Here is a 26,281-nt window from a genome sequence, read left to right as displayed (position 1 = left end):
CCTCATAGTGCATTGGTCCCATGACGAGATGCGCTGTTATCACCATCCTATTGATTTGGTATTCGACATATAGGAACTCAAAAAGGGGGGTATCTCGCTTTATTTTTCCTGTACCAGTGTGGAATAGTATCCAACATCGAATCGCTCCATGTCCATGTCCTTGTGCTTGTTCGCCTCTCATCGTCCTCGAGGTCGTTCAACTCTACCCCAACAACAGCCATAGCAACGACAACAACAGTACCAACTAACCCCAAGTCCCTCCACCACCGCCTCTGCCCTGTCTCTTCTGGGCACTCAATCTCCAATCATCCTCTCCTGCAAACTTGTTGTGCAACGGTTGAATCCTCTCGGCCTTCTTACGTTTACTCAGGCGATCTGTAGGGGCGACTTTGAAGAACGTGGGTGCTGCTTCGACGAGCCACTATTAAAAAAAAACGTTAGCCTTACCATTCGGAAACAAAACACACAGATACGCTTTCCAGATCAGGGATCAGTTGGGGTCACATTAAACATACCTTTGGTTCAATCACAGTCGCACAATGCATATATTCCTTAGTCGTGAGCACTAACGTATGAAATATAACATATTCCGCGGGCTTGCCGAACAACGAGCTGCTAGGGTGCATGTAGACAGGAGTTCCCTCGATGAGTGTCTTGTATCCCTCCTGAGGATCCTTGCGCGCCGAATTGCGGAAGAAACCAGAACACAACGCCTGACGGACCTTGATTGTGTTGCGGCCACATGATACGATAGGATGTTTGTACCGCTGCATAATATTGACCAGTTGTTGCCGGACATCGCGGGCCCGAGCAATCTGCCGCTTTTGTATAAAGTTCTCAAAGCACCAGGCGTCACTGTACCGTGACTGCTTCCATGCATTGTAGACATTCAACAGAGTGAGGTGGTCGCCATGAGGGTCGTGGAACTTGCTCTTCTTTTGATCGGCCTGTTGCTGTTTTTCCTTGGGTCGATAGAATACATTCTGGACAGAGAGCATGGCGACAATCGTGAGAACTTCTTCAGAACAGCCCATCTCAACCGAGGCAATAAGTGTTTTGGATAAGCCCGGCTCCATGGGGAAGTCGGCCATCTTCCGACCAAGTCGAGTCAACAGGCCTTCGTCGTCCAGTGCAGAGAGAGCATACAACTCTTCAAGCGCGGTCAACATGGTGTTGGTAGGTGGAGGGTCCATGAAGTCAAAGTGTAGGAGGTCGTTGATGCCCATGGCCTTGAGCATCAGGATAGTATTGGACAAATTCTGCCGTTGAATTTCCGGAATAGAAGTCGGAAGCATCTCGGACTGGTATGCGGCTTCAGTATATAAACGGAAGCATTTCCCTGGCCCAGTTCTGCCTGCCCGACCGGCACGCTGTTTAGCCTGTGCCTGTGAGATGGGAGTGACCACTAGGGAATCCATTCCAAGCTTAGGGTCATAAGCGCTCCGCTTGACAAACCCGGGATCGATGACATAATAGATGTGGTCGATGGTAATGGAGGTCTCGGCAATGTTTGTGGCAATCACAACTTTTCTGCTTCCAGGAGGTGCAGGATCAAAGATCCGGCTCTGCATCTCGCTGGGCAGCGCGGAGTAGACTGGCAGGATGATCAACTCTGGTACTGAAGGTCCCAACGCTTTCATCCTTTCGTACAGGACTTCGCAACTGGTGTCGATTTCTTCTTGACCCGTCAAGAAAAGTAGAATGTCACCCGGCGGTTCAGTAAGATGGATCTGCATGACGGTCGTCAAAGCAGCGTCCAAATAGTCCTCCTCCGGCTCCCTCGAGTACATGATTTCCACGGGGAACGTCCTTCCGGGAATGGAGAAGATTGGGCATTGATTGAAATACTCCGAAAATTTCTCAGCGTCGAGGGTGGCCGAAGTGACAATTAGTTTCAGGTCTGGACGTCTTTTGAGAGTCTTCTTCAACAGGCCAAACAGCACGTCAGTTGCGATTGTTCTCTCGTGGGCTTCATCCAGCATGATAACGCTGTACCTCTTGAGGTCTGGATCTAGGAGGATCTCCCGCTGAAGCATACCATCGGTCATATACTTTATTTTCGTCTCAGGCGAAGTCCGATCTTCAAACCGGATGGTATAACCGACTTCTTTGCCAAGCTCACAACCAACCTCTTCGGCAACACGCTTCGCGACGGACATGGCAGCCACTCTGCGAGGTTGTGTGCAGCCAATAATTCCATTGTTTGCATACCCTGCTTCAGCGAGATATTGAGTCACCTGAGTTGTCTTTCCTGACCCCGTGTCTCCGACGACAATCAGTAACTGGTTCGCGGCAATAGCCTCAAGCAACTGATTCCGGAACTTGAACACCGGGAGCGATTCTCTCTGCTGCTTGATGGTCATATTCGTCCGTCGGCCAAAAGACTGGTCTTTGCTTTGAACTGCTCGCTTCCACTCCGGTACCGCCGCAATCGCTTTGGAAGATTGTTGTTGAGCTTGTCTGAGATCGGCAGCGAATTTCCGCTGTTCAGGACTGATCATGGGATCCTGCCACTGTGCATTCAAATCGACCTTTGAAGCCTCTTCAGCGGCCTTTTCTGCCGCTTCCTGTTGCTTCAATTCTCTTCGCTCCTTTGTGAGAGCAGTCCCTGCTTGAGCCGCTCTGTTCAATGAACCTTCAGGAGCTTTGACCACTCGAATGGGAGACAACTCCAGAGATTGCTTGGTCTGGCCGGCGAGGAAAGGAGGTTCTTCTTCTTTGACTTCGATGTCGATATCCTCTTCTTCCTCGAATTGCCCCTCTCCATTTAGAGTGGCGTTGTATTCCTCATCAATGTCCGGGTAGTCTTGGGCGGAGATAGCACCAGAGGCAATAAGCTGCTTGATTTCCCACCGCTCGGGAGAGGTCAATCGCTTTTTGTTCCTAGTCGGTTTCGAGTTGTAGTCGTCTTCGATGACCGGCACACTACTACCCAGATTTCCATACCGGTCATTTGATGAGACGCCGTTCAGTCGTTCCATGTTGGCACCTGAAGCGATTCTTCTCGACGGAACCAAGTCCTGGCCAGACTCTTGATCAACCTCTTTCATCGAAAGACTAATCTTGCCGTTTTCCATCTTGACAACTTTGACCTTGACTCGGTGGCCGCGAGACAAAAGATCGGATGGATGGTTGACTCTTGCACCTTCCTGTATCGCAGAAACATGAATCAGACCGCTCGGACCCCCTTTGACACCTTCGAGGTTGGCAAAAGCACCGAAATCCTTGATCCCATTGATGACGGCGTCGTAAACCTTGTATAATACGGGAGCCTCGTCCATCTCCCGCGGAGGAGGCCTTTTGAAATCGTCTCCTTCGTCATCATAGTCGTGTCTCCTGCTCTTATGATGGCCATTTCTTCGGTCGTCGCGTCGGTCTCTATACCGGTAGTCGTAATCATCGTCTCTCCCTCGCCGTGACCTTTTCTCCCCTCGAGGACTAGGACTTCGAGACCAGTGTTTTCGCCGAGAATCTCGATACTCATCACCATCCGGACTGCGACTCCTCTTCCTAGTTCTATCGCTGGCCCCATTTGTACCGTTCCGCTCTTTTCCCGCGAGCCCTTCAAGAAGCGCAAAGGTATCGTCCTCCTCCGGCGTTCCCACGTCAGGCGGCCGAGTCTCGTCGATGGTTTTCTGTCCAACCATGTCATCTTCGTAATCGTCCCATAAACGTTCGCGGTCCGGCACAGCGAGCCCTTTGAAGACCCTCGCCTTGCGACTGATCTCGTCCAACTCATCCATATCCGACTTTTCCTTTTGTGCCGCCTCTTCCTTCTTCTGGTTTTTGTATTTCGGATGCATGGTCAAAATCAACCGGTCGATGCTCTCCACCAGGCTGTTCGGGAACTCGGCCCCCATGGAGGCCAGAGCCTCTTTGAACTGGTCTAACTTTCCGCCGCATTTTTCGTGTTGATCGATGACAAACTCGGCGAGAGTCTTGTCGCTGATTCCAAGATGGTTCTGTAGTTCCGAGGTGACTTTGGAGACGAGCGATAAGAGCTCGAGCTCAGTGAAGTCGTCCATGGCCACGGAAGGCCTCGTGGATCGTATGCAGGATCGTTGTTGTTGGCTTACAGACGGCCAGTGGTGGCTGACATCTGGTGCAACTGTAGGCGGCGGATCAAAATGCCACAGACGCGTTTTTTGGCCGCAGATGTCACAGGCGCTAGGATGGGGTACTTTGCGGACCACTCGAATCAAGCCTGAGGTGTGCCACTCCGGTGGCAACTGGAGTCCTCGCTAGGCTGCAGAGTACTACCTGCGATGATTACGGCCAACAACAGATGCCGATTCAAGATTCGGGATTCGGAATGTCTCGTCGCTGTGGAGAGATCGGACCTCTCTTGTCTTTTGGAGATCTGGGTGTTCGTCGAATTGGCGCTCGTGGGCTCAGAAGGCCTCGCCGCTCACCGCCGCAGTCTACTCCAAGCTGTACCTTGGAACTAATGTACTGCCGGAGCGTAGATCTAGACGGACTTCGTCTCGTACTACGGCTAATAGGTCGTCGCCTGATCCTACTACTGGTATCTGGGAATTTACCTGCAGTGTAGGAAAATAGCCAGCCTGAGCTGTAGCAGGTACAGATGTACCTTGTACTACTGCCATACCCGATAGTACAGGGCACTCGGCAGGGTCCAGACCAGGCGGCGGCTCATATGTCGCAGTCTGGCCGCGGGACCCCTAGTAACAAGCCTCGCTCCTAGTACGCGGCGCTTGCTCGCTCGCTCGCTCCTTCCCCTCCACCCCGCCTTGTCCAGCCTGCCAGTGAGGGACACATTGGCATATATTTGTACTCTCCTGCAAACCACCCTCACACATCATCCTTTGCCCTTCTTTGCCCTCCTCCTCCTACTACCCGACCGTCTATATCAGTCTACAAGCACGGGGTCCAGTCTGTCTTTACACCTCCCTCATCTGCCAGGACCAAATCCTTCCTTGACTATCATTAAACACCAAATATGGAAAGCATCCGAGCAGCGATCAAGCGCAGGCTCAGCCACAAGGATCAGAATGGTATGTATTTATATCATTCGCGTGTCTGCTGCCTACACACCTTTTGTTTTGTTTTTTACATGGATCTTGTGTCCTGTTTGTGCAGACGAGTCATGTCGTCTCCTCTCAGAATGCCGTTTCTCCCTGCCTTCTCTGACACAGAGCATGAAGCCTATGCTAATGCAACCAATGACAGCCAATTTTGACGAACACGACTCTGCCGATGAAGAAACCACAGACTATGTCACCAGAGAGGCCGAGGAAGCTGAGAAGGAGGGACATGATACAGGAAAGCCAGGCAGCTTCCTGAACCGCCTGATCCTGCACGGCAACAAAAAGACCGAGGAACAACTTGCACGAGAGATGGCGGCCGCAAACCCGGAGGCCGGAGCTGCTGATAAAGTGGTGGTACAACGATAAACATCCATGGAAGGTTGCTTCACACAAGGAATGCTTCAAGAGGATAGGGTCTGAAGCAGGGTACATAAATGTTTGAGTAGCAGCCAAGACAGTGGTTTCCCTCGTCAGCACAACGCTTATTCAATCATGGACTGTTTGCTCCTTTTTTCTCAAGAGTGCTGTTCGCGGAATGAGGAGACTCCTCTGGTGGAATATCGGGGGCAATCTTCACACAGCCTATCCATGTGCGGTAACTGCAGACTGTTGAGATCGAGCATTTTGAAACTCCGAGTCCTCTGGCCCGCGAGTCCAGTCCACCGGCAACGCTGATTCCTGAGAGTCCGGGAAGTCGAGATTTGACCCGCCAAATTCGTGAGTCGTGGGGATCTTTGGGAAGTCCATTCTCTTCTTGTAGGAAAGAACACGCTTGCGAAGTTCTGGATTTGCCGAAAACTCACGCAAACACGTGTTTATCCTGTCCTCCACCATCTCTTTGGCATATGTGGCCATATCCCTGTCCTTGAAAGTGCCGATGAAGCGGTAACTAAGCCACAGGAACAAGATCAAGACTTTGTGGAGATCCTCCAAGCTTTGTAGGTATTCTCTATCTCCTGATATGGGTTTCTCCAGGATCTCGAGATTGATTTCTGGAACATCCACCACTGTGACCTGTCTTTGCTCGGCAATGACTCGAGCTAAAGCTTTCATTGCCAGGGTCACTTCACTCGACGCACTGTGGCCGGGAGCAGCTGTCAGCACGATTCGTTGAGCGGTCGTCAGCCCTCTCACAGGCTCGATAATGCGGGCAATTCGGCTCTGGTCGCGGATACTGCACAATTTGAATCGTCGATGGATAGAGGCAGACCGACGAAGGCGCTGTAGAATATATTCAAACGGTATCCCTTTGGGCAGCCGAGTGGCCATATCCTCCAAGAAATCTCCCGGTGGTAGCAGACCTGCATATCTGATGGGAGGATCTTCTGCGTTCATGGCGTCACGGACGATGGGAAGATCCTCATCGTTCAAGGTGGTTACCAGGCCGACATTGGCTTCTGTGGCAGTGTCGGACTTGTTGGAGCTGTTGTTCATGGCTTGATGAGAGCTTCGGTATCGGCCAGCTCGACCGCCGATCTGCTTGATTTGAGGGACGGTCAATTGTTCCGTGTAGGAGCCATTGAACTTTAGAGTTCCATGGAAGATGATTCGCTTGACACTCAGATTCAGACCCATCCCAATGGCATCGCTTGCCACCAGATAATCGTAATCGTTGTCCGGGTCGTTGAACAACGCGGCCTGTTGTGCTCGCGTCTCAGGAGGCAAGCTGCCATATACAATAGCGCATCGACGACCCGTGTCCAACTCGATCTGCTTCTTCATGGCATGCAAGCTGAACACGGAAAAGGTGACTATGCAATCACCTTTGCGGAGGTTTTTGAGATTTCCTCCGAGACTCTTTGCCATCACCTTCAACGGATTGAGACGCTTGTACTCATGCACATGCAAGCTGTCGCCGGTCGAAGCAGTCAATTCGCGTATCAACGGGAGAACCCTCGCCTCTCCACAGAGATGAACCTCTTTCGCATTGGCTCCAAGAAACGCCCTGGTCCAAGCCCAGCCACGGTCCTCCGAAGCCATCATCTGCACTTCATCAATGACTGCAACCTCGACGGGCGTGGTGACGTCCACCATTTCCACCGTCGACGCAGACAGCGTGACATCTTCATTATCGTCAAGTCGGACGTCGTCTCCAGTCACCAGATCGCACGCCATCCCTTTCGCTTTGAACCTCGAAAACACTTCATGCGCCAGTAACCGAAGCGGCCCGGCGTAGAACCCCGAACCACTTTCCTCAAGTCTCTTGAGCGCATTATATGTCTTTCCCGAATTCGTCGGCCCAATATGGAGATGGACATCTCTCTGAATCTGACGTGCAGGAGTATACCATTCTGTGGGATATCGCAGATCCGGCCGGACGGACTTCAGGTTTCCAGGATCCTGCTCGGCCTTCTTCTGGAGCACGTAGTCGATGAAACTGAAGTGGAGGACTCTTTCGAGGTCCGCGCGCCAGTCTGACGAGTTCTGTGTATGTCCTATTTCCGCCAGCAGTCTGTCGTCTTCGGCCGTCTTATTTTCTCCGGTCACAACACCTTCAAGTTTCCTCTTAAATCCAGGCCAGTATTTATGGTCCGGATCGAGTGCGGCCAACTGTGTCACTTCCGACTCGTCATCGACCTTGGTGGAGGACAAGCGCTTCTTCAGACTCTCTAAACCGGTAAGCAGCCGATTCTGTATGGTCTCGGGGGAGAGTTTCGCTGCGACCGGGCCGGATCTTCGGTTCGGCTTCGAGGATGATTTCGAGTCTCGGCCAGAATCTCCCTTGCGGCGCGATGACGGGAATCGATCCCGTGGTCCTAGTAGAGTGGCATTATTCGTGAATCGGCGCCGTGGATCATGGGCTCGTTTCGGCGATGCCGCAAGCAGCGTTCGAATGGAACATAAAAGGCATTGGCCTCGTCGTGTCGAGATGGGGAGCATGCCCTTTGAAAGGCAACGGAGGCAACCTTGGAATGCTAGTTGGTGAAAACGGACAAAAACAGACAGGAAAATCAGGGCCCAAATCTAAAGAAATATAACTGTCATTACTAGCGAGGCAGGAAATCCAGCCTGCATTTGAACGCGCCGCTGGGAGGCAAAAGGACATGAAGTTCTGAAATAATTATAATTACTATGGTATAAGAACCGTGCCACTGCCAGTGACGGAACAGGGTCGTCCAAAAAAGTTCTAGACTGCCGGCGCAGGGACGTGGAGCCGTCAACTTTTATTTACAATGTAGGCGCCATCGGAAACTTGAACTCTGAACCGTCAGATCCATTTTCTCCACCTGCAGAAGAGATCGGAAATATCCTGTTCAAGTTGGGAATTCATCAGATAGTACATACAACATTGTAGAGTTCTATCAAACTGCCATGAGAGTTATAGCAGCACACGAACAGTTGAGTTTCCTTGTTTTTGCGCGTTAATGTAATTCAAGTGTTCGTCCTAAAGCTGAATATATTCGTTCGGTAGTTGGGTTAGATGGAAAAAGGCATGTCTGATCATAAGTCGACAAACAGTACAAACTCCGAGTCGACACGTAACAAGAAGGGTGATCTTGATAAAAATGACGACGTCCACAACGACGTGCGGCGGCCCTTTTGTACCAATTCCCTAGGTTCCTCGTGTAACCATATCCGAGAGTGCCCGTTGCGCCTGTCGCTCGTCACTCAAGGTGCGACCGCGAGCCCATGATGCGTCTGTGTTCATTTCACCCCCACAGCCCTCGCCCTGCCAGCAGCCGAGCATCGTCTTCCCATGCCGCATCGCATGGGCAAGTCCAGCGAGACCACCTTTCATGCTCAAATCCTCGTCTGCGCCGCCCGTGGGAGGCCGGTGGCCAAAAAGACGTTTCCGTCTCTCTTCGTCTGCCTCTTCGCTCGAGAGGGTGATTTTGTCCACGGGTCCAAAACCGACTGATTCTAAGTTTGTGCCAGGTCCACACCGATCACTCACAATTCCGTCAAGAACGTCTCTGAATTCGTGTTCGTATGATACTATCCAGTCGTGGGCATCGTGGCCAGTGTGATGACCTTGACAAGGCATGTGACGACATAGGAACCAAGTATGGGTTGCCAATCTTGATCTTGGATGGAACGTGTGGAAAGTACGAAGAGCTAAATTCCATATAGTAAGACTCTTGTGTGGACAAGTTAATTTAAATGAAGACTTGTTTTGGGGCATGTGTTTGCTTTGCACTCCAGGCATTCAAGTTGTTTGTCAACGGACGGGAAGGGGCTATAGACGTCTGCAAGGTCCAGTCTCGATAAATAGGGCTCCAAATTCGGATCATCGAGATAGCCCATGATTTGGACTTTCGTCTCGGTTGCCAGAGGACTGGAATCCAGGATATGTTCTGCCAATCGTATTCTGGTGAAGTAGTGAGCATCAAATATGAACTGCCGGGATCGTCGGAACACGTCTCGGCATCGAAACTGCACATCATTGCGGTCCTCGTCGATGATGTGGTAGTGGAATTCCTGGCGGATTGGCCCATCATCACCGTACTGTTGCCAAAGGAGGGGCCCTTCCGCCTTCTCGAATGCCCACCCGGTGGCAGCTGGATCAGGTTGATAGACCGGTGCATCTCCAGGTCTCGGGACCCAGATCTGCCTTCCCTTTATCCCGCCCAATGCTGCTAAGTGGGCTGGACTTCTTGCCACAGCCTGAGCATGGCGTGATGCAGCTTTTTCAGGGTCGGGATCCCGCTCGCGCACGGGATATTGCGTGAAGACCCATGGGAATCCTTCTAGGGCGTTGCTCGACTGCCAAAGAGCCCGCAGACAACGGAGAAGCTCCTCATCAAGGTCGGCTAGGAACGAGTGGATCTCCGCCACTTTGGGAATACTCGACTCATTCTCGGGGAACTTGCGTTGCAGGGCATCCTCGCTGATGAAAGCGGTAGCAAGGTAGAGGATCATCCGCGCAGCAAGAAAATATCCATCTGGAACGATGGAGGTAAGGCTCCGAATTGGGAGGAAGAAGCTTGCCCAAGCACTGAGAATGATTTTGTTCGTAGTTCGTGGATGGCCTCGGTTTTGCGCAATACTGCATATTTCGACGTATAGCTTCTCGAGGAAGCCTGAAATGATAACTTCTTTTTCACTCGTGCCTGGCAAATCGGACTTTTGCTGCTTGTTTGCAAAGGTGTCGATGTCCACAGCAAGCTGCTGATTTTTCGCTATAATTTTTCCAAGAAATGCCTTATGTTTTGTCATGTCGAGTAACTGCCCTTGCGGCGATGGGTCGTCGCCGTTGAGCAAAGACCACGGTCCACTTAAAGAAGCAAGCAGGACAGCATCAAAAGCGAGGCAAATAAATACATAAGAGGGGTTCAGAACTGAAACAAACATTGGCGCAAGTGAGTTACAGCAGAATCAGGCAGACAACGAACCTACTTTACCGAAGGCCAGAATCTGCAGGGGTCTGTGCCTGATGCCTGCGAATGTAGTAGTTCAAGTTGTTGAAGGCGGGTGCTCCAAGCGGCGAAGTTGCAAAGGTTGGCAAGACATGCCAGACTAAGTGGCTGAGGAAGTGTACTGTTGACTTTAAATCATGGCAGACGCGGAGACTCTGAAGCGGTCAAGGTCAAGGTCAAGTTCTGTAAAGTTGACTTTGTTTCACGCCGGGTGGATTGTAGAGGTGTCGTCCCAGTAGGTAGTTGCATCAGAAATACGGGGTTTCGAGCGTCACTGGCACCGTCATGTTATGCCAGTGTTGGCCGCTGTGTCAATGTAACTCGAAATGCAACACTCGCTCCAGCTAACTAGTTTAGTTGCAACACTGTGGTGTCTAACCTCTCGCTGAAAACTTGCCTGGTCCTACTCAGGCTCTCGTTTTCTGTACGTCTGCACCGCATCACGACTTATTCCTGTACCGTCTTGGGTTGCTACATTAGCATGTGAGCATCGTGCACACCCGCCGCCTCTCGCAGCCGTAATGGCCACCTCCATCCTCGACATTCAGCGAAACATCATTCTCGGCACGATACGAGCGACGTCTGGAAGAGATTGGAAAGTCTTGGTCTTGGATGAGCAAAGCAGGAAACTCGTGTACAATGTTACCACGGAAGACGATATATTAAATGCCAACATCACCAACATCGAGCAACTTGAACAGCGCAGGCAGACGCTTTCGGACACGGACGCCATCTACCTCCTGTCCCCATTACCGCACATAGTGGAATGTCTAAAGGCCGATTTGAGTCGAAGGCGATATCGTCGGGCACACCTAATATGGACTTCACAGTTACCACAATCCCTCGCTGAGGAGATCTTTCGTTCCGAGTCACGAGCGCAGTTGATCGCCGAGTCACGCAGTCTCAACATTGATTACTTTCCTCGCGAGTCGAACCTGATTACCTTTAAAGAACCTTGGAGCTTCCATATCCTCTACCATCCGGCATGCGACTCGTTGGTCAAGAACCATTTGGATGCATTGACCCAGAAAATCGTCTCAATATGCGTTTCGCTGGGAGAATACCCGTTGATTAGGTATTACAAGCCAAGAGAATACGAGAGACATGCGGCCGATGTCCTGTGCTATCATTTGGCCAATTTTGTGCAAACTGCCTTGGACAACTATGCCCGTGATGAACGAAATGATTTCCCGCCTCAGTCTCAGTCAAATCGACCTCGAGCCGTCCTCCTCATCACCTCTCGATCCATGGACCTGATCTCGCCGTTTGTTCATGAACTCACGTACCAGGCTATGGCTATGGACCTGTTACCTATCGGGGATGACGGGGAAAAGACCACATACAGAAATGTCATCAGACGGGGGCAGCCTGACCAAGAAGAAAAGGACGTGGAGATCAGTGAGAGAGATAATCTCTGGGTTGCTCACCGTCATATGCACATGAAAGACCTTCTGGTGCAACTCAGTGAAGAGTTCAGGAGGTTCCAGGCCAAAAACCCACAGTTTGCCGACAACGACGGGCAACCTGCCAGTATCAACACGATCAAGGACATGTTGGCTGGACTTCCCGAATTCCAAGAGGGCAAAGAAGCATTCTCATTGCATATTGATATGGCCGAGAGATGTGCAAAGGTTTTCTCCGAACGGAAGCTTCTGGACGTTGTGTCGCTTGAACAGTCGCTTGCGACCGGAGTGGATGAGGACAACAGACGTCCGAAGAATACGGCAGATCAACTTGTGAGGCTGCTGGACGATGATAGTGTTGTCCACGAAGACCGTTTAAGGTTGTTGATATTGTATATTCTGTACAGGTACGGCATTCTGCGCGGCGACATTGAAAAATTGCGATGTCACGGACAACTGTCGCCTATGGATGGCGAAATTATCTACAATCTCGTCACTTTGGGGGCGAAAGTCGAGAAACAACTCAAAGAAAACAACCAGCCCCCGCCACCATTGTTTCCCCCAAGGTTCAGAGACAACACTAATGCCGAAGAAGTGAGCTTGTCTCGGTTTGAACCAGCCTTGAGATACATGTTGGAGGATCAATGCCAAGGGACACTGGACACGAATGTCTTTCCACCCGTGAAGCCGCATTTGAACGATCCCAACTCGCAGCTGAATGCCGCTCAAACGTCGCTGAGGAGTGCTGGAAAGCCTACATGGGCACAGACTCGATCTCAATCCAACAAGCCCCGTCAACGCATCATCGTGTTTATGGCCGGCGGTGCCACTTATGCCGAAGCACGAGCTTGTTATGAAGTTTCCAAGGCGGCGAATAAGGAGGTGTTTCTGGCCACGACGCATATGATCACGCCGAAACACTTCCTGCGACAGCTGAGCCTGTTGAGCGCAGGTCGCAAACAACTAGACCTTCCCATGGATCGGCCTCCGCCCAAACTTCCAGCTTGGATGTCGGAGGCTCCCCCACAAAGCCAACAACCAAGACCTCAGGCTCCTCCGAAAGGTAGACCACAGGGCACCATGAGGCCTCCCACTGAGGCCATGCAGAACATGACCATTGGAGGGAGACCAGACAAAGGCGTTCCCGTGCCTGTGGCAGTATCTCAACCGCCCTCTTCTACCCCTCATCCTTCCTCGTCCGGGAGCGATGGCCGGACAAAGTTGAAGAAGGAGAAGAAGCATCTCGGATTGTTCAAGAAGCACTAGACAGACAGTGCTGTTTCTTTGACTTAGCATGGCGTTTGGAGAGGTAGTTGTTGAGCGTGCATATGTGATAAACCGTGTGGTTAGTGGTTGACTTTGTAAATAAACTGATGCATGCCGCAGTGGGTCAACCATTCGGTCCCAGATACTGCTCCAAATCCTGACCCCCATAAAACACTCTTCGCAGTTTTTCGGCCTTTTTCTTGGCTTCCATATCCTTGATCCTGACTTGTTTGGCGTTAAGCCGGACGACCTTATCTTCCTTTTTCGCTCTAGCCTTGCGTTGTATGGTCTTGATGTCGTGGTCTTCATCTTCTAGGGTTTCCCGAAGTCCGGCAGTGTCCTTTTTCTCCTTTGGTTTGATCGGTATCCTGATGCCTTCCTGTCTGGCCCCAAGTCCTTTGCGACTATCCGGGTTCCATCCATATGTTTCCAAATACCTCAGACCAACATGTTCCCTGTCCAAATGGGATGGAGGATGAGAGTGTTCCAGACACACTTGGTGTGCTATAGAAGCCTCGTGGGCCTCCATGGCGGGCTTTCCGTCCGTAGATACGATGGGTTGCTTGCAGACTGGACATATTACGTCTTCATTTCCACCCCCAACTGTTGCCGGATCGAGATGTGTCTGCTCGTCTCGCGCAATTACTGGAGCTGCTGTGTGATTGTTCTCGTTTTGCTTTTGGTTTGATTTCTCGCTATTGGATTTGGGCAGGACGATAGATAGATATCGGGACTCGGCAGAGGCTGAATTCGAGGTTCGTGCAGTGGTCGTCGGAAGTGCAGACTCCGAGGACGTCGCTGGGACGAATGCGATTCTTTTGCGTCTGATCCCGGCGCCGAATACGCGTTGATCTTCGACAGGGAGGAAGTAGTCCTCGTCGTCGTCTTGATCGGACATGATGGGAGGGGGTGAGGGCAGTCCTCAATGGGACTGTGGTAGATAATGTTCACCGTCTACATCGGGGGTTATTAGAAGTTTAGACAACTTTTGGACCGACGTGGACCAGTGGCGTCACTGGAGTTGGAGGCGAGGCTGTACAGCGGTAGGTACCGACCAGGCTGCGCTAGGCATAAATGGGTGTGCTGTCACGCTGCCACAGTGCTGCCTTTTCGAACGGCTTAGTAATATGGTAAACCTTCCACAAAAGCTTTTACCATCCGTCGTATCTTCTTGGAGACGTTTCTTCACCAGCTCGATGCATGAAAGCATGTCTGAACAACGCAATATTACTCAGATCATGGCTGGCTCCGGCATCGGGAGCTCGACCAAACATCGGTGAGTCAAATAAACATATGGTACACGGTCGCGACTCGGTGAATATGCATCCCGAGTCTCACGGCTCCGCATGTGGGACTGGCCAGAGCCATGACATTCAAGTTAGGCGAGACAACGCGGGACTCCACCTGCGGCTACTTGTTGAGAGATCCTATAAGATCGTATATGTATAGCCCTGACGTGAGAAATGGCTGTTCGGCAGAGTCTATTATATCCGGCGCCGATCAGTCTCAACGAATCGCGCATTGAACGCACCGTGGTTTTGAACCTCTCGGCAGATTGGGGGTGGTGCAACTTCCACAGAATCTAGTCATGGCTGACTCAAGAGTTTTGTTCACGGGCGGAGACCAAGAAGTCGAACTGCGATCTGGAGTTTGCGTGATGGCGGCTTGAGTGCGCTTACACAAGTGTTCTAAAGGGAATACCATGCCTCTATTATGACTCCTGCAGCAATGATGGCTGGAGCCTTAACTGGCGAGGGTCTGTTCGCGGCAACTGGCCCAATCCCGTCTTTGCGCGCACTCGCTGTGCTCCCATAGCGAGATCGGATGATGTTCGCGGTCGATCCCAAACACGGGGTCAAGTCCTTCCAAGACATCCGACGAGTCAAGCCGCCTTTGAGGATTGTCACTTCTGCAGACAGCAGAACGAATTTCATTCGATAGACGGCAATGAGGATAATGGAGGCGCACGGAGATGGCCAGACACTAGATTCATGGGGAGGTTGTTACGAATTCGGTACGCGACCTGATGATTGTATAGACAAGGTCGTCGATGGCACTTGTGACGCCGTGATCCAAGAGGCTATCATGACTCCTTGGTGGAGTGACCTGATCGACGGGAACAAAGTCATTCCTATTCCATTCGAAGCGGAGGCGCTGGTCAAACCAAAGGGCCAACACGGTTTTGAGCCGGCCACCATGCCAACTGGGCTTTGGAAGGGCGTCAACTACGAAGTTGCAACAACCGACTTAGCGGACTTCGTGCTCATAGTCCAGGAAGACTTGCCTGAGGATAGTGCCTACTTGCTTACCTGGTGTTTGGTTGAGACGAGACATCTGCTGGAGAATCAGTACAAGCACGTACCCTCGGAAAGGAGTCCGCTGACTTATCCGCTGGACCCTAATGCTATGGCCAAGCCGTCACTCCCATTGCACCCTGGGGCGGAAAAATACTACTCGAATCAGGAGATCCTTGATAGTCATCGGAGCCATGCAGTTATGGCAGCTCGTTTGGGATCATCCAGTTCTGTGAACTGTTCCTCCGAATTGGGTGTTCAGGCGAGGCCGTCAGTTCACGGATGCTGCTCATTCTTCTGCGGTCCGGTAGCCCCAACCAGTTACAGCGTAATCCGGCTAATGTGCTCCAGCATCAATATTGCTACCCAGTTATGCTATCACCATGAGTGTATTTCCGCATTACCATGTTTCAGAAGCCTGCTTCAGTCCCACAAGGCTGGCGAACCCCACAATCGTCTAGCTTTCGGATATAACCATGCCGCAACCCGGTGAATGGTTACCTACATATCCCCGGACCCCGATCCGAATTCGGCAACACCCACCCTGGTGATATACTCTTTACGCGTCTAATTCGACAGCATTACTCAAGCCACCAGTTAAGCCAACAGAGGATTGGTAGTCCCAGCACGTTCGACTTTGGCCGGTACTTCAATACGCTTGACCAAAAACCATACAACCATATACAACCATGGTCGCCCTAACGGCAGACAAACAGCAACTGCTGCGTGACTTCATATCTGGCTCCCACATCCTCCATTATCATGGGTAAGCCTCTCTGCCTCCTTTCGAGAATACACCAGGAACCATTGTGAAACTGATGGCCTGTGACGGCTCTCTGAAACGGGACATGCATGACAAGGTAGGATTGAAATCGAAACTGTCTCTAACTCCTGGGTCCCTCTCAGTGTCCTCGATGCATATGGCCATTTGTCAGTCCGGAATCCCACCGCCTCTGATCGATTCATCATGCCGCGGAACTTGGCGCCAGCGCTGCTCGCGTCTGAGGCAGACCTTGTAGAATACCATGTGGCAGACGCGGAGCCCGTGGATCCTTCTGCTCCCAACGGCTATGTCGAGCGGTACATCCACAGCGAGATATACAAGCGGTATCCTGGTGTCAACAGCGTGATTCATAGCCACGCCAGCGAGGTCATTCCTTATACGATATCTGGTATGTGGACTTTCATCTTATCTCCTCATGTGTATGCGCTAATATGTGATCTTTTCCTCAGAAGTGCCGTTAAAGCCTTGTTATCATATGGCTGGATTTCTCGGTACGTACTATCCGGCTCTTGAACGAGCAAAGCTTTGTGTGATCCCATCTGATTGCTGTCTTGCCCAAGAGCACACCCCTTGGCTCTGAGATCCCAACTACCAAACTAGCATTCATTCATTCATTGCTCCATAACCCAATGTTTATTTCTTCCAGTCGGCTAAATTTGGCCCCTAAACGTTTGGATAATCACAGGCTCTGACGTCCCATCTTCGACATCTCACATGCCTACCAAGAAGCCGACACTCGGAACATGTTAATCTGCAACATTCCACTAGGAGTGGCCCTGGCATCGTCTTTTTCTGGATCCGGAGCTGCTGCTGCTGCTGCTGCTGCCGCCGCCACTTCCGAACCAGACCATTGCGCAGTGCTCATGCGAGGTCACGGCTTCACCGTTTGCGGGCGGTCGATTCAGGAATCTGTCCTCCGTGCGGTATACACCAAGGAGAATGCGGCTATACAGACCAATGCCCTCTTGACCCATGCTGCGCACTACCGAAACAGCAGCTCGGGATCCGCGGTGTCTGATATTGCATACCTGCGACCAGAGGAGATCGAGGCTACCACGGAAATGACGCGGTGGTCCTTCATGAGACCTTGGAAACTTTGGGTTAGGGAGGTCGAGGCGGCTGGGTTGTATGTGAATAATATTTGAGGGATAGAGATCCAATTCTGGATTGAACAAGCCACTACATACATCCCTGTTCTCAATAGCTTGGTGCCCAGTGCCCATTTGAGTCATACCGGGACTTTGGAGCCATCAATACCCCGGATTAACTGCCCCGGATGCGTATGATTCTGGACAGGAGAAGGAAATCTCATAGTCCGCGGTCTTATTTGGCTGGGTGGGACAGTTAAAAAGGATCGGGAAATGGGGTCAGTCTCTCTTGACACGGCCGTAGTGGTTTCTACTACTGTACCCCCGAGATTGGTTCGCTAGGTAGTGCAGTGTGGTTTAAGTACTGGTAGCATCTGAAGTCTTGGTTTTGATCCCTAACTTATTCTCGCGAGCATGCTGCTTGAACTGCTGGGCCTTAGGGCGATGCTCATGATATCTACTCAGATGGCAGCAACAGAGGTAAGTAGCACATTGGAGCCTACGAGTCCCTTCGCCTGGCTTATACGGCGACCAATTCGAAGAGCCCAGAATGTAATTCATTGACCACAAAGGCGTAGGTACCTAGGTACCTTCCTGTACCACCTCTGATTTCGTAAGGCGAGAGAAGACAACTCGAACACGAATATGTATTCATACACATCCAGCCAGAGACATTGTTTCATTCTAACCTCGTTGTTATCACGAGTCATCCTGCTCCTATTCCACTCCCAATCCAAACCCAGTCCACTCCCTATATTCATCCACAAACTTAATCGCAGCCTTAAGATACCAACCATCCTTCTCCCCATACAGCTCCTCGCCCACTTTCAGAGCACGGACAACCTTGACATAATGCGAATCAAGGGAGAACCGACTATTCAACGCCTGATCCCTCACATAATCCCACCCACGACCCTTAAGATCCACCTTCTTCACCAAATCCGTCTGGACCGGCCGCCTCAACTGCGCAACATACATCAACAAAGTCCACATGACAAACTGCTTGACCATATTCCCCCGATGTTCCACAGGCGCATATGGCAAAATAACCCGGAGGGCATGGAATGCAGTCAGAATATGAATCAAAAAGAAATCAAACTGCCGTTCAGCATCACCAGTTTCAACGGCAATGCGGGCAGCGACATCGAAAATCTGCTCGAATTGAACCTCGACATCATCAAGCACAAAGGCATTATAATGCTCTAGAAGGACATCTTCGGCTTTCGCATGGATGGCAAAAGTATTCATGAACCCAGGGTGTTCGAAAAGCCCGTCGAAGCGTTTGTCGTCGACGACTCGCCCCAAAATCTCAAGCAGGTCTTTGGTCTTGTATGTCGACTTGCCGGTGTCGGCTGGAGGGTTATCGAAGTATTTGTGCATGAAGTCGACCTCGGTGCATCCAAGACTCAGGGCCTCGGAAGCAACTTCTTTGCTGTCGAATTCGTAGGCGTAGGCGAGATGGATGAAGGGATGGCCCACTGTGACAAACAATCAGTAAGCTTAGCAATCGAGGGAAAACGGTGGTGGGTTATATCTTACATCCACCACAAAATCCATTCACCAAAGGCTTCGACCCAGAATACAAATGCTCGGTCACGACTTTCTTCCAGTCGCCGTTGGTTTTGGCGATCTCGTCGTCAAAGTATCGTGCATACTCGACCGTGTGGTCCTTAGACGCCAGAAATGATCGCCAGTTCTCGCGTGTGATCGGGTTCTGGGGCGGCACTGTCTCCTGCGGCCTCAGGTGTTCGCCTTCGGCTTTGAGGATCTCGAGGAGCTTGGAGCTTGAGCCGCCGAGATAGTATGATGAGCCTAGGATCTGTGATAGAGAGCCAGTTTTAGCCAATGTGCTTTTGGGATGTCTTTTTTTGCTAAGCAAATAGAAAAAAAAAAGGTCAGTGTTGCTTACATGTGGCATATGATTGTGAAACCATAGTTTCGGATCTCGAAGCGGAGCATAGATCTCGTGGTTCTTCTTCAGACATTCGCCTAGAGTCTTGGTGCGTTCGTCTGTTAACTTTACCACGGAGAATGTCGGTAGAGGAGTCAGTTCATGACCATGGGCGCGGCCATTGTAAGTCGCTGGGTCGGCGGCTGGAGCCATCTTGCTTGCTGGTTTGTTAAACTTCGCTTGCTCGAATGGGTAGCTTGGTTCAAGAAGTTGGAGGCCGGTTGTTCAGTGGCTTGCTGGACATCGGTCGGCCTGGACATAAACATTTATAATGCACTGCTCGTGTGTGGCATGCTCGTGTCCGTATAGGTTGTGATGGATGATGGTCCATTCAGACCGAGCATTCGGGTTCGGTCCCTAGTTGGCCCCGAGCGTCCCACCGGGACCTGTGTCGATCGTGGTAGCCCGTCAAGTTGAAGTCGTGTTCTTGAAAATCTGGGGACAATGGACCAATCGTGGGGGTAGTCGTGGTTCTGGCCAGTAGATGGCATTGTATTGGCATTGCCATCACCACTGGCACCTCGAAGGGTTTCTAGTTCACTCCGCATTATCTTTAGTGTGCGTTTGGCGGGTACGGGGCTACCGGGGCACTTTGTGTTCCTCCACAATCTCTCCGGTCTCTGTGAGGATGAAAAATGGTTGATTTGTAAAGAGTGAACGAGACGAATTTGTGATTGTTACTCGCCTCTGATGACTCCCGACACTATTGAGTCCAGATGAACGCTTAGTAGTACCCTCACTATGGCCTCAAGCGTTCACCACTTCAATGACAGTTAGGCAAACTGTTGTTTTGACTTGTATAGCAAAATGACCCGGTCGAACGATGAACACGCCCTAAGTGACTTGATTGTCTGATATCATGTGCGAAATCTGCAAACCAACTGTATGGCACTTGGTCACGGGTTGCAGTTCCCTCATGCAGGCCTCCCGGCGACCAATGAATGGACGGTCCAAAACCCAGGAATATAAGCACAGAAACCCATTAACACCCTGAGTGCAAGTTCAGGTCCATACTTTGCAGGCTGGTCGCCCTTCTTGCTGGAGACACCCACCGCCTTCAACTTTTCATAGCCTGGAACCGTGGCCAGCTCAACGAACCCTGCGGCTAAGTCAGGGTAGGATACCGCAAGACGTACTGATTCGGTACTGATCTCATGACCGCTGGGCTCATCTTCCACCAGAGCACCAGGTTGGATAAGGGTAACATCGACAAGATCTGGGTGAGATTGGAGTAGGGCTGTACCTCGACGAAGATCAAGATATGGGTAGTAGAAGGCATTCGAGATGAGCCAGTGGACAATGGCTGGCCGGTGGGAAGCAAATCTTTCGTTCCATGTAGACGACGACAACAAGAGCAGCCGAGGCTTGCGCCAGTTGGGAGTCGAGCCTTTCAAGTCTTGTAAAGCCGCAACCACCGATTTCGCCCCGTCCTCAATTACGGAGACTCCCTTTAGGTTATCGTTCAATCCAAGTGTGAAAATGATAACATCGACTCCCGACAGACATTTCTTCATGCTCTCGACATCGTTTACCGGCGCGATAAAAATTGAGACGCGCGGGTTCTTGTCCAGGCCGGGAAACAGTGCGAGCAACTTGGGCCGCGAACGTGCATAAACCCGCAAATTGACGTTTGGCTTTTCGATCAATTGTTCAACAACGTTTCGGCCGGTCAGTCCAGTGCCTCCAAGAACTGCGATTGTAATTGCCATGTTATGACTATGAAAAAGGGTCTCTCTCAGTTGACGTGCACGAGTATTGGTGATTGTTTTGAGGACGGTCCAGGTCGAGAGCAAATACAGCTGGGCTGCACCTGTGAGTGTAACAATTGTTCAGATCGAGGAAGTGTTCGACTGATTGATATCTAGGCCCTTGGGAAGGGGCTATAGGAGACCTATCCACGGGTCCCGTGCCGATATCTCCCCAGGTTTTGGCTCGTTAGTCCCACCACTGCGGGACGATCCCAGATTCACAAACCGTAGCTTTGACGAATTGTGATGCTACTATGCCACATAAGCTTCCCTTAAGGTCTTGACTTGCGGAGTATTGTGTACTATGCAGACCTGGAGTATCAGGTCAGCTATCTGGGGAAGAATACGTAGCTTTCTTGGGCACCATGTACTCCCATGGAAAGTGCCAACAACGTGGAAGCCCGTCCAGGATCTTCTGGTTAGATATCCCAACCCAGGAGAGGGCATCCGTGTGATTGAAACCCCTCCGATTGCGGAGAGGTCTACGTACTTGCCGTAGTCCACTTCCACGAGTCCTGGATGGAGAAAGATCGCCTCGAGTCGGACGAGGGTGTGCGCCGAACAGCGAGGAGGTCCATGACAATGGCACAGAGTCAGCTTGAAGCGATGTACTACTAGGTAGTTTTGGCTAAAGTGGCAGCCTTGCTAGTGGGGCAGGTAAAGCCCACTAATTCCCAGAAGGTACTAGGGGATAACTGCAAACAGCCAACGGACAATGACAGGATCCGGCTAACACAAATTAAGTATAGCTGCCGACTGGGCAAAGTCGGAGGATGGAGGATTCGTCCACCGACTCGGACATTTCGGATCCCGTGCGGAGCAGCAACACACATTTTGTCTGCCAGGCATCGATGCCACCGCGCGCAGTGTACCCAAGCCTCGAGTGTACCGGCAGCCCAATACGATGCCGCTTCCCCTGCTCGCAGAGGGCTTTAACCGTGGGTTATACAACAGTCCCTATGTGTGGACCGTAGGAAAGGCCGCAGCGGTCATAGGGGTTGTGGCCCTGCTCAAAATATACTTTGAGGGAGCGAAATGTCGTTCCGAACGAGTGATGCACGGGAAGGTGGTGATGGTGACAGTATGATCTCTACCCACCGGATTCAAGTCTCGAGACAGGTGACTGACAAAGCACTAGGGAGGGACATCAGGCATTGGCGCCGCAGTTGTGCAGGAGCTGGCCTCGAGAGGAGCACAGATCATTATCCTCACCCATCATGCACCGTCCGATCCGTTCCTGGTCGATTACATTGAAGACCTGCGGACGCTGACCAACAACGAGTTGATATACGCCGAGCAGGTCGACCTATCCTCCCTACATTCGATACGACTGTTTGCCACCAAATGGGTGGATAACGCGCCTCCTAGAAGATTGGACATGGTCATCCTTTGTGCCAGTGTGATGACACCTTATTTCGGGACAAGCCAGACCACGGTGGATGGACTGGAAGCGGAATGGGAAATCAATTATCTCAGCAACTTCCATTTGTTGAGCATCTTGTCTCCAGCCATCCGAGCACAACCAGCCGATCGGGACGTCAGAATACTGTTCAGTACATGCAGTAGTTATATTGGAGGAGAGTTGGACTTGAATACCACAACCGCTCCCACAAAGTCTGGAAGCGCGTCATTCGCTAGGAGCAAGTTGGCGGTCATGACCTTTGCGCATGCATTTCAAAAACACCTTGATGCGTACAAGCGCCCGGACAAGCAACCGAACAATGCCCGAGCTTTTATCATTGACCCGGGCTATTGTCGAACTCCGGGCATGCGACGCTGGCTGTCAGGAGGCCTGATATGGGGTCTATTTCTCTATCTCCTTACATGGCCAGTTTGGTGGCTGATCCTCAAATCTCCCGTGCAAGGGGCGCAGAGTTACCTCTTTGGAGCAATGGATGCTGAGTACGCACAGGGCGTTGGCGGCAAAATCATCAAAGAGTGTCGAGAGTATCAATCTTTACGCCCAGAGGTGCAGGATGAAGAAGTGGCGAAGACACTCTGGGAGTTCAGTGAGAAGCAGATCGAGCAGCTCGAGAAGCAAGGTGCGGTCAGGAGGGCTCTTGCGAAAAAGGAGGCAGAACGCCAGACTTCCAAAGAAAATTCCACAAAAGAACCCGCGAATGCTCAGGCCTCTGGAGGGGAGAAAAAGCCAACTTCTGGATCCAGGAAAAGTCGAAAAGCGAAATGAGCTAAATGATATACTGAATATGCTGCCTTGTCTCCCACTCGCACTTTCACGGAACATGAAAGTCCACTCGGGGAGGAGGAACAACACAGTAATCCCTCAATGGATCCAATCGTTGGATGTTTCAGTGGACAAGCCTGATCGCGCCGACGAAGCTCAGCCAAACATCCTTGAATCTACAAAGTGTGCCGGCCGGTCAACCACGTGGGCTACCGGATATGTATAGATTATGTCGGCGCCCTCGGCAAAATGCGAGCCTAAGGCATCAGCTCGAAGCACCCTTCAAATCAACATCACATGGCTGTATGACAAGAGTTAAACATCTGCATCTGATGGAGACATAGGCCCTAAACCAGGTTTGCGTCTGGTGCGAGCGAACATTCGTGCTGTTGAAGGCAAAAGGCCCCAGCCTATGCTTACACAGGATCGGGCTCCTGGTTCGCCGTGGCGAAAAAAAGCAGCTACCAGCGCTCACAACATTGCTCCTCTCATACCGGAGTCAATCTGGAAGCGGCGTGTGCTTGGGTGCAATGACCTCCGTGTAGCATTATTGCAGCACTCACATTTTGGTCAGGAGGAAACAATGGATGGATATGCACCAAGCAACAAAGCTGCCAGTGCTCGTGTGTGGAGCAAGGGACATCCAAACCACGATTCCTTATCCACGACCAATCCGGTTGACGACGATGCGTTCGAATCTCCTGCGTACTGCGTGCACATAGCCCGAGGCCGATTCCCTTGGTATTGTTCCTAATATGGAGACTGTCCCGTCTGCGGCTTCATTCGGATAGATGAGATGTTCTCTCCTTGATGGTGTCGGTCGATGCAGCCCTCGTAACCAAGAGAAATCGCAGGCACGAAGGAGATGGCAGTCCAAAGCGCCATGCAATGTCATACGCAATGGCGCCATGTGAAGACATCCAGACATACCAACAATTTGCTTTGGGCCGAAGATACCGTACCTGTGATCACCGATCACTTCGTGCAGCGGACGACTTCAAGTTTAGTATTTGCAATCCTTTCCGCAACGGCAGAAGCTGATCTGACTCGTTTTTCTGTCGCTGGAGATAACCTGGAATTCTACCGATGAAATCCCCCGTGGGGGTTAACTGCCGATAAAGGTATCGAAGTGCGGCTGCCGTGCAAAGTCTGTTGGACGGTATGGATTCAGTCAATTCTGGCTGGCAGACAATGATGTGGCCACTCGGCCAATCATCTCCTGTCGATATCATCTCAGAGTCCTGAAGGCGGTGGTGATTCCGCTCTCCACGATCGTGGGCGGAATGATGGAAGGGTCTTTGGCTGGACATGCCCCACAGATTTGCCATCCCCTCACAAACATTCCGGGGTTGGTGCTTCTTATATGATGCTTGGTCTTGCACATCGAATTCATTATGTCTTAAGCCTCGACTGTCCCTCTCATCAGTCCCTTCCATTCATTAAGAGCAGTTCAGTAAACACCTGCAGAGATGATTGACAACCTACTCTCCGAGCTCGTGGGCCGCGCCCAGGAATCGCCCATCACATTCCTTGCATACTTTGCTGCAGCCTCGGCTGTGTTATACCTGATTATTACCGAGATCCAAAGGAGTCGGGTACGAATTCCAGGTTTCGATGGCCCAACTGGCCTGCCCATGATAGGCAACATCCACCAGATCAGAACCAATGCAGCAGAACAATATCGATTATGGTCGAAGAAGTTTGGCCCCGTTTACCAGATCATGCTGGGAAATGTGCCTGTGATTGTGGTGAACAGCGCCAAATCTGCGAAGGAGATCTTTGGAGCCAACTCGCAGGCCCTCGCGTCGAGACCGGAATTCTACACTTTCCACAAGGTCGTGAGCTCCACGGCCGGCACCACCATTGGAACGTCACCCTTCAGTGAGAGTTTGAAGCGCCGAAGAAAGGGTGCTGCGAGTGCCTTAAACAAACCAAGTGTGGCAACCTACATCCCCCACATCGATGTCGAGACGAGGGATTTCTTGAACGAGTTCTTGTTGTACGGTGAAGGAGGCCGGAAGCCAGTTGACCCCATGCCGATGATCCAACGTCTTTCCCTGTCTTTGGCTCTGACCTTGAACTGGGGTACACGTATGGCCTCCCAGAATGACGAGTTGTTCGGCGAAATCACACATGTCGAGGAAGAAGTGTCCAAATTCCGATCCACGACAGGAAATTTGCAAGACTACATTCCGCTCCTACGTCTGAACCCATTCGACCCCGGCCGAGCAAAGGCAAAGGACATGCGACGTCGACGAGACATTTATCTGAAGAAGCTCAACGACGATCTGGACCAACGCATGGCTATGGGCACCCACCAGCCTTGCATCCAAGCCAACGTGATTCTGGACAAGGAAGCCAAACTCAACCAGGAGGAACTGGTTTCGATCTCTTTGACCATGTTGTCTGGCGGTCTTGACACTCTCACAACCCTCGTTGCATGGTCGATGGCCCTGCTGGCGCAACATCCCGAAATCCAGGAGAAGGCACTCAAGGAGATTCGAGCTGTATATCCCGAAGACCAGATCCTATGCGATGCCAACGATGACCAATCCATTCCGTACATTGTCGCACTTGTCCGCGAACTCCTACGCTACTACACTGTGTTGCGTCTTGCGCTTCCCCGGGCGACTATCAGAGATATCACATACAACGGCCATGTCATCCCCAAGGGCAGCGTCGTCTTCCTGAACGCCTGGGCTTGCAACATGGACCCTGAGGTGTGGGATGATCCAGAGGTTTTCCGGCCAGAGCGTTGGCTGGAGCATCCTGACGCGCCTATGTTCACATACGGTCTCGGCTACCGCATGTGTGCCGGCAGTTTGTTGGCGAACCGTGAGATGTACACCATTTATCTGCGTCTGCTGTCGGCATTTGACATTCGCGATGTCGAGGGTATTGATGGTGGTCCTGTCAACACCCACCCTGTGAAGGGCGTTGTTGATCCTACTCAGCTGGTCAGTGTGCCGAAGCGGTACAAGGTCAGGCTGGTGCCCCGGGATGAGGCGGGTTTGAGAAAGGCATTGGATGAGTATGTTGACGAGAAGCATTAGTTGGGTGGGCGCGGGACTTTGTCTGAATTCTGCACGTCAGTGGGATTGAGGATCGTACATTCGAGCATAACACAGCATAGCACAGTATGGCACAACATGGCCTC

General features: G+C 51.5%; 12 protein-coding genes across 12 annotated transcripts; 6 read left to right on the top strand and 6 right to left on the bottom strand.

Annotated features, from left to right (window-relative positions):
* Positions 1-244: 244 nt before the first annotated feature.
* On the bottom strand, positions 245-4,025 carry HMPREF1120_01023 (adenosinetriphosphatase; the record flags this gene model as incomplete). The annotated part of the gene is made up of 2 exons (XM_009155029.1): positions 245-421; positions 516-4,025. 2 exons carry the CDS (start codon positions 4,023-4,025, stop codon positions 245-247), a joined length of 3,687 nt encoding a protein of 1,228 aa, XP_009153277.1.
* Positions 4,026-4,960: 935 nt separating this feature from the next.
* Positions 4,961-5,414, top strand: HMPREF1120_01022 (uncharacterized protein; the record flags this gene model as incomplete). The annotated part of the gene is made up of 2 exons (XM_009155028.1): positions 4,961-5,015; positions 5,191-5,414. 2 exons carry the CDS (start codon positions 4,961-4,963, stop codon positions 5,412-5,414), a joined length of 279 nt encoding a protein of 92 aa, XP_009153276.1.
* Positions 5,415-5,630: 216 nt separating this feature from the next.
* On the bottom strand, positions 5,631-7,928 carry HMPREF1120_01021 (adenosinetriphosphatase; the record flags this gene model as incomplete). Its single annotated transcript, XM_009155027.1, has 1 exon — positions 5,631-7,928. One exon carries the CDS (start codon positions 7,926-7,928, stop codon positions 5,631-5,633), a length of 2,298 nt encoding a protein of 765 aa, XP_009153275.1.
* Positions 7,929-8,601: 673 nt separating this feature from the next.
* HMPREF1120_01020 (uncharacterized protein) lies at positions 8,602-10,205 on the bottom strand (the record flags this gene model as incomplete). Its single annotated transcript, XM_009155026.1, has 2 exons — positions 8,602-8,962; positions 9,217-10,205. The coding sequence occupies 2 exons, from the start codon at positions 10,203-10,205 to the stop codon at positions 8,602-8,604; spliced, it is 1,350 nt and encodes a 449-aa protein (XP_009153274.1).
* Positions 10,206-10,600: 395 nt separating this feature from the next.
* HMPREF1120_01019 (uncharacterized protein) lies at positions 10,601-13,258 on the top strand. The gene has a single exon (XM_009155025.1). The coding sequence runs from the start codon at positions 10,927-10,929 to the stop codon at positions 13,072-13,074; it is 2,148 nt and encodes a 715-aa protein (XP_009153273.1). The 5' UTR covers positions 10,601-10,926; the 3' UTR covers positions 13,075-13,258.
* HMPREF1120_01018 (uncharacterized protein) lies at positions 13,199-13,972 on the bottom strand (the record flags this gene model as incomplete). Its single annotated transcript, XM_009155024.1, has 1 exon — positions 13,199-13,972. One exon carries the CDS (start codon positions 13,970-13,972, stop codon positions 13,199-13,201), a length of 774 nt encoding a protein of 257 aa, XP_009153272.1.
* A 1,049-nt stretch (positions 13,973-15,021) lies between these two features.
* Positions 15,022-15,861, top strand: HMPREF1120_01017 (uncharacterized protein; the record flags this gene model as incomplete). Its single annotated transcript, XM_009155023.1, has 1 exon — positions 15,022-15,861. The coding sequence occupies one exon, from the start codon at positions 15,022-15,024 to the stop codon at positions 15,859-15,861; it is 840 nt and encodes a 279-aa protein (XP_009153271.1).
* Positions 15,862-16,057: 196 nt separating this feature from the next.
* On the top strand, positions 16,058-17,297 carry HMPREF1120_01016 (uncharacterized protein; the record flags this gene model as incomplete). Its single annotated transcript, XM_009155022.1, has 4 exons — positions 16,058-16,134; positions 16,275-16,540; positions 16,602-16,643; positions 16,879-17,297. The coding sequence occupies 4 exons, from the start codon at positions 16,058-16,060 to the stop codon at positions 17,295-17,297; spliced, it is 804 nt and encodes a 267-aa protein (XP_009153270.1).
* Positions 17,298-17,957: 660 nt separating this feature from the next.
* Positions 17,958-19,344, bottom strand: HMPREF1120_01015 (uncharacterized protein; the record flags this gene model as incomplete). The annotated part of the gene is made up of 3 exons (XM_009155021.1): positions 17,958-18,718; positions 18,780-19,059; positions 19,150-19,344. The coding sequence occupies 3 exons, from the start codon at positions 19,342-19,344 to the stop codon at positions 17,958-17,960; spliced, it is 1,236 nt and encodes a 411-aa protein (XP_009153269.1).
* Positions 19,345-20,105: 761 nt separating this feature from the next.
* On the bottom strand, positions 20,106-20,900 carry HMPREF1120_01014 (uncharacterized protein; the record flags this gene model as incomplete). The annotated part of the gene is made up of 1 exon (XM_009155020.1): positions 20,106-20,900. One exon carries the CDS (start codon positions 20,898-20,900, stop codon positions 20,106-20,108), a length of 795 nt encoding a protein of 264 aa, XP_009153268.1.
* A 943-nt stretch (positions 20,901-21,843) lies between these two features.
* HMPREF1120_01013 (oxidoreductase, short chain dehydrogenase/reductase) lies at positions 21,844-23,127 on the top strand (the record flags this gene model as incomplete). The annotated part of the gene is made up of 2 exons (XM_009155019.1): positions 21,844-22,020; positions 22,078-23,127. The coding sequence occupies 2 exons, from the start codon at positions 21,844-21,846 to the stop codon at positions 23,125-23,127; spliced, it is 1,227 nt and encodes a 408-aa protein (XP_009153267.1).
* Positions 23,128-24,593: 1,466 nt separating this feature from the next.
* Positions 24,594-26,177, top strand: HMPREF1120_01012 (3-hydroxyphenylacetate 6-hydroxylase; the record flags this gene model as incomplete). Its single annotated transcript, XM_009155018.1, has 1 exon — positions 24,594-26,177. The coding sequence occupies one exon, from the start codon at positions 24,594-24,596 to the stop codon at positions 26,175-26,177; it is 1,584 nt and encodes a 527-aa protein (XP_009153266.1).
* Positions 26,178-26,281: the final 104 nt, after the last annotated feature.

The sequence above is a fragment of the Exophiala dermatitidis genome (assembly GCF_000230625.1).
Source record: "Exophiala dermatitidis NIH/UT8656 unplaced genomic scaffold supercont1.1, whole genome shotgun sequence".
NCBI lineage: Eukaryota > Fungi > Ascomycota > Eurotiomycetes > Chaetothyriales > Herpotrichiellaceae > Exophiala > Exophiala dermatitidis.
Note: the sequence above shows the minus strand (reverse complement) of the source record. Positions and strands in the feature narration are given on the sequence as shown.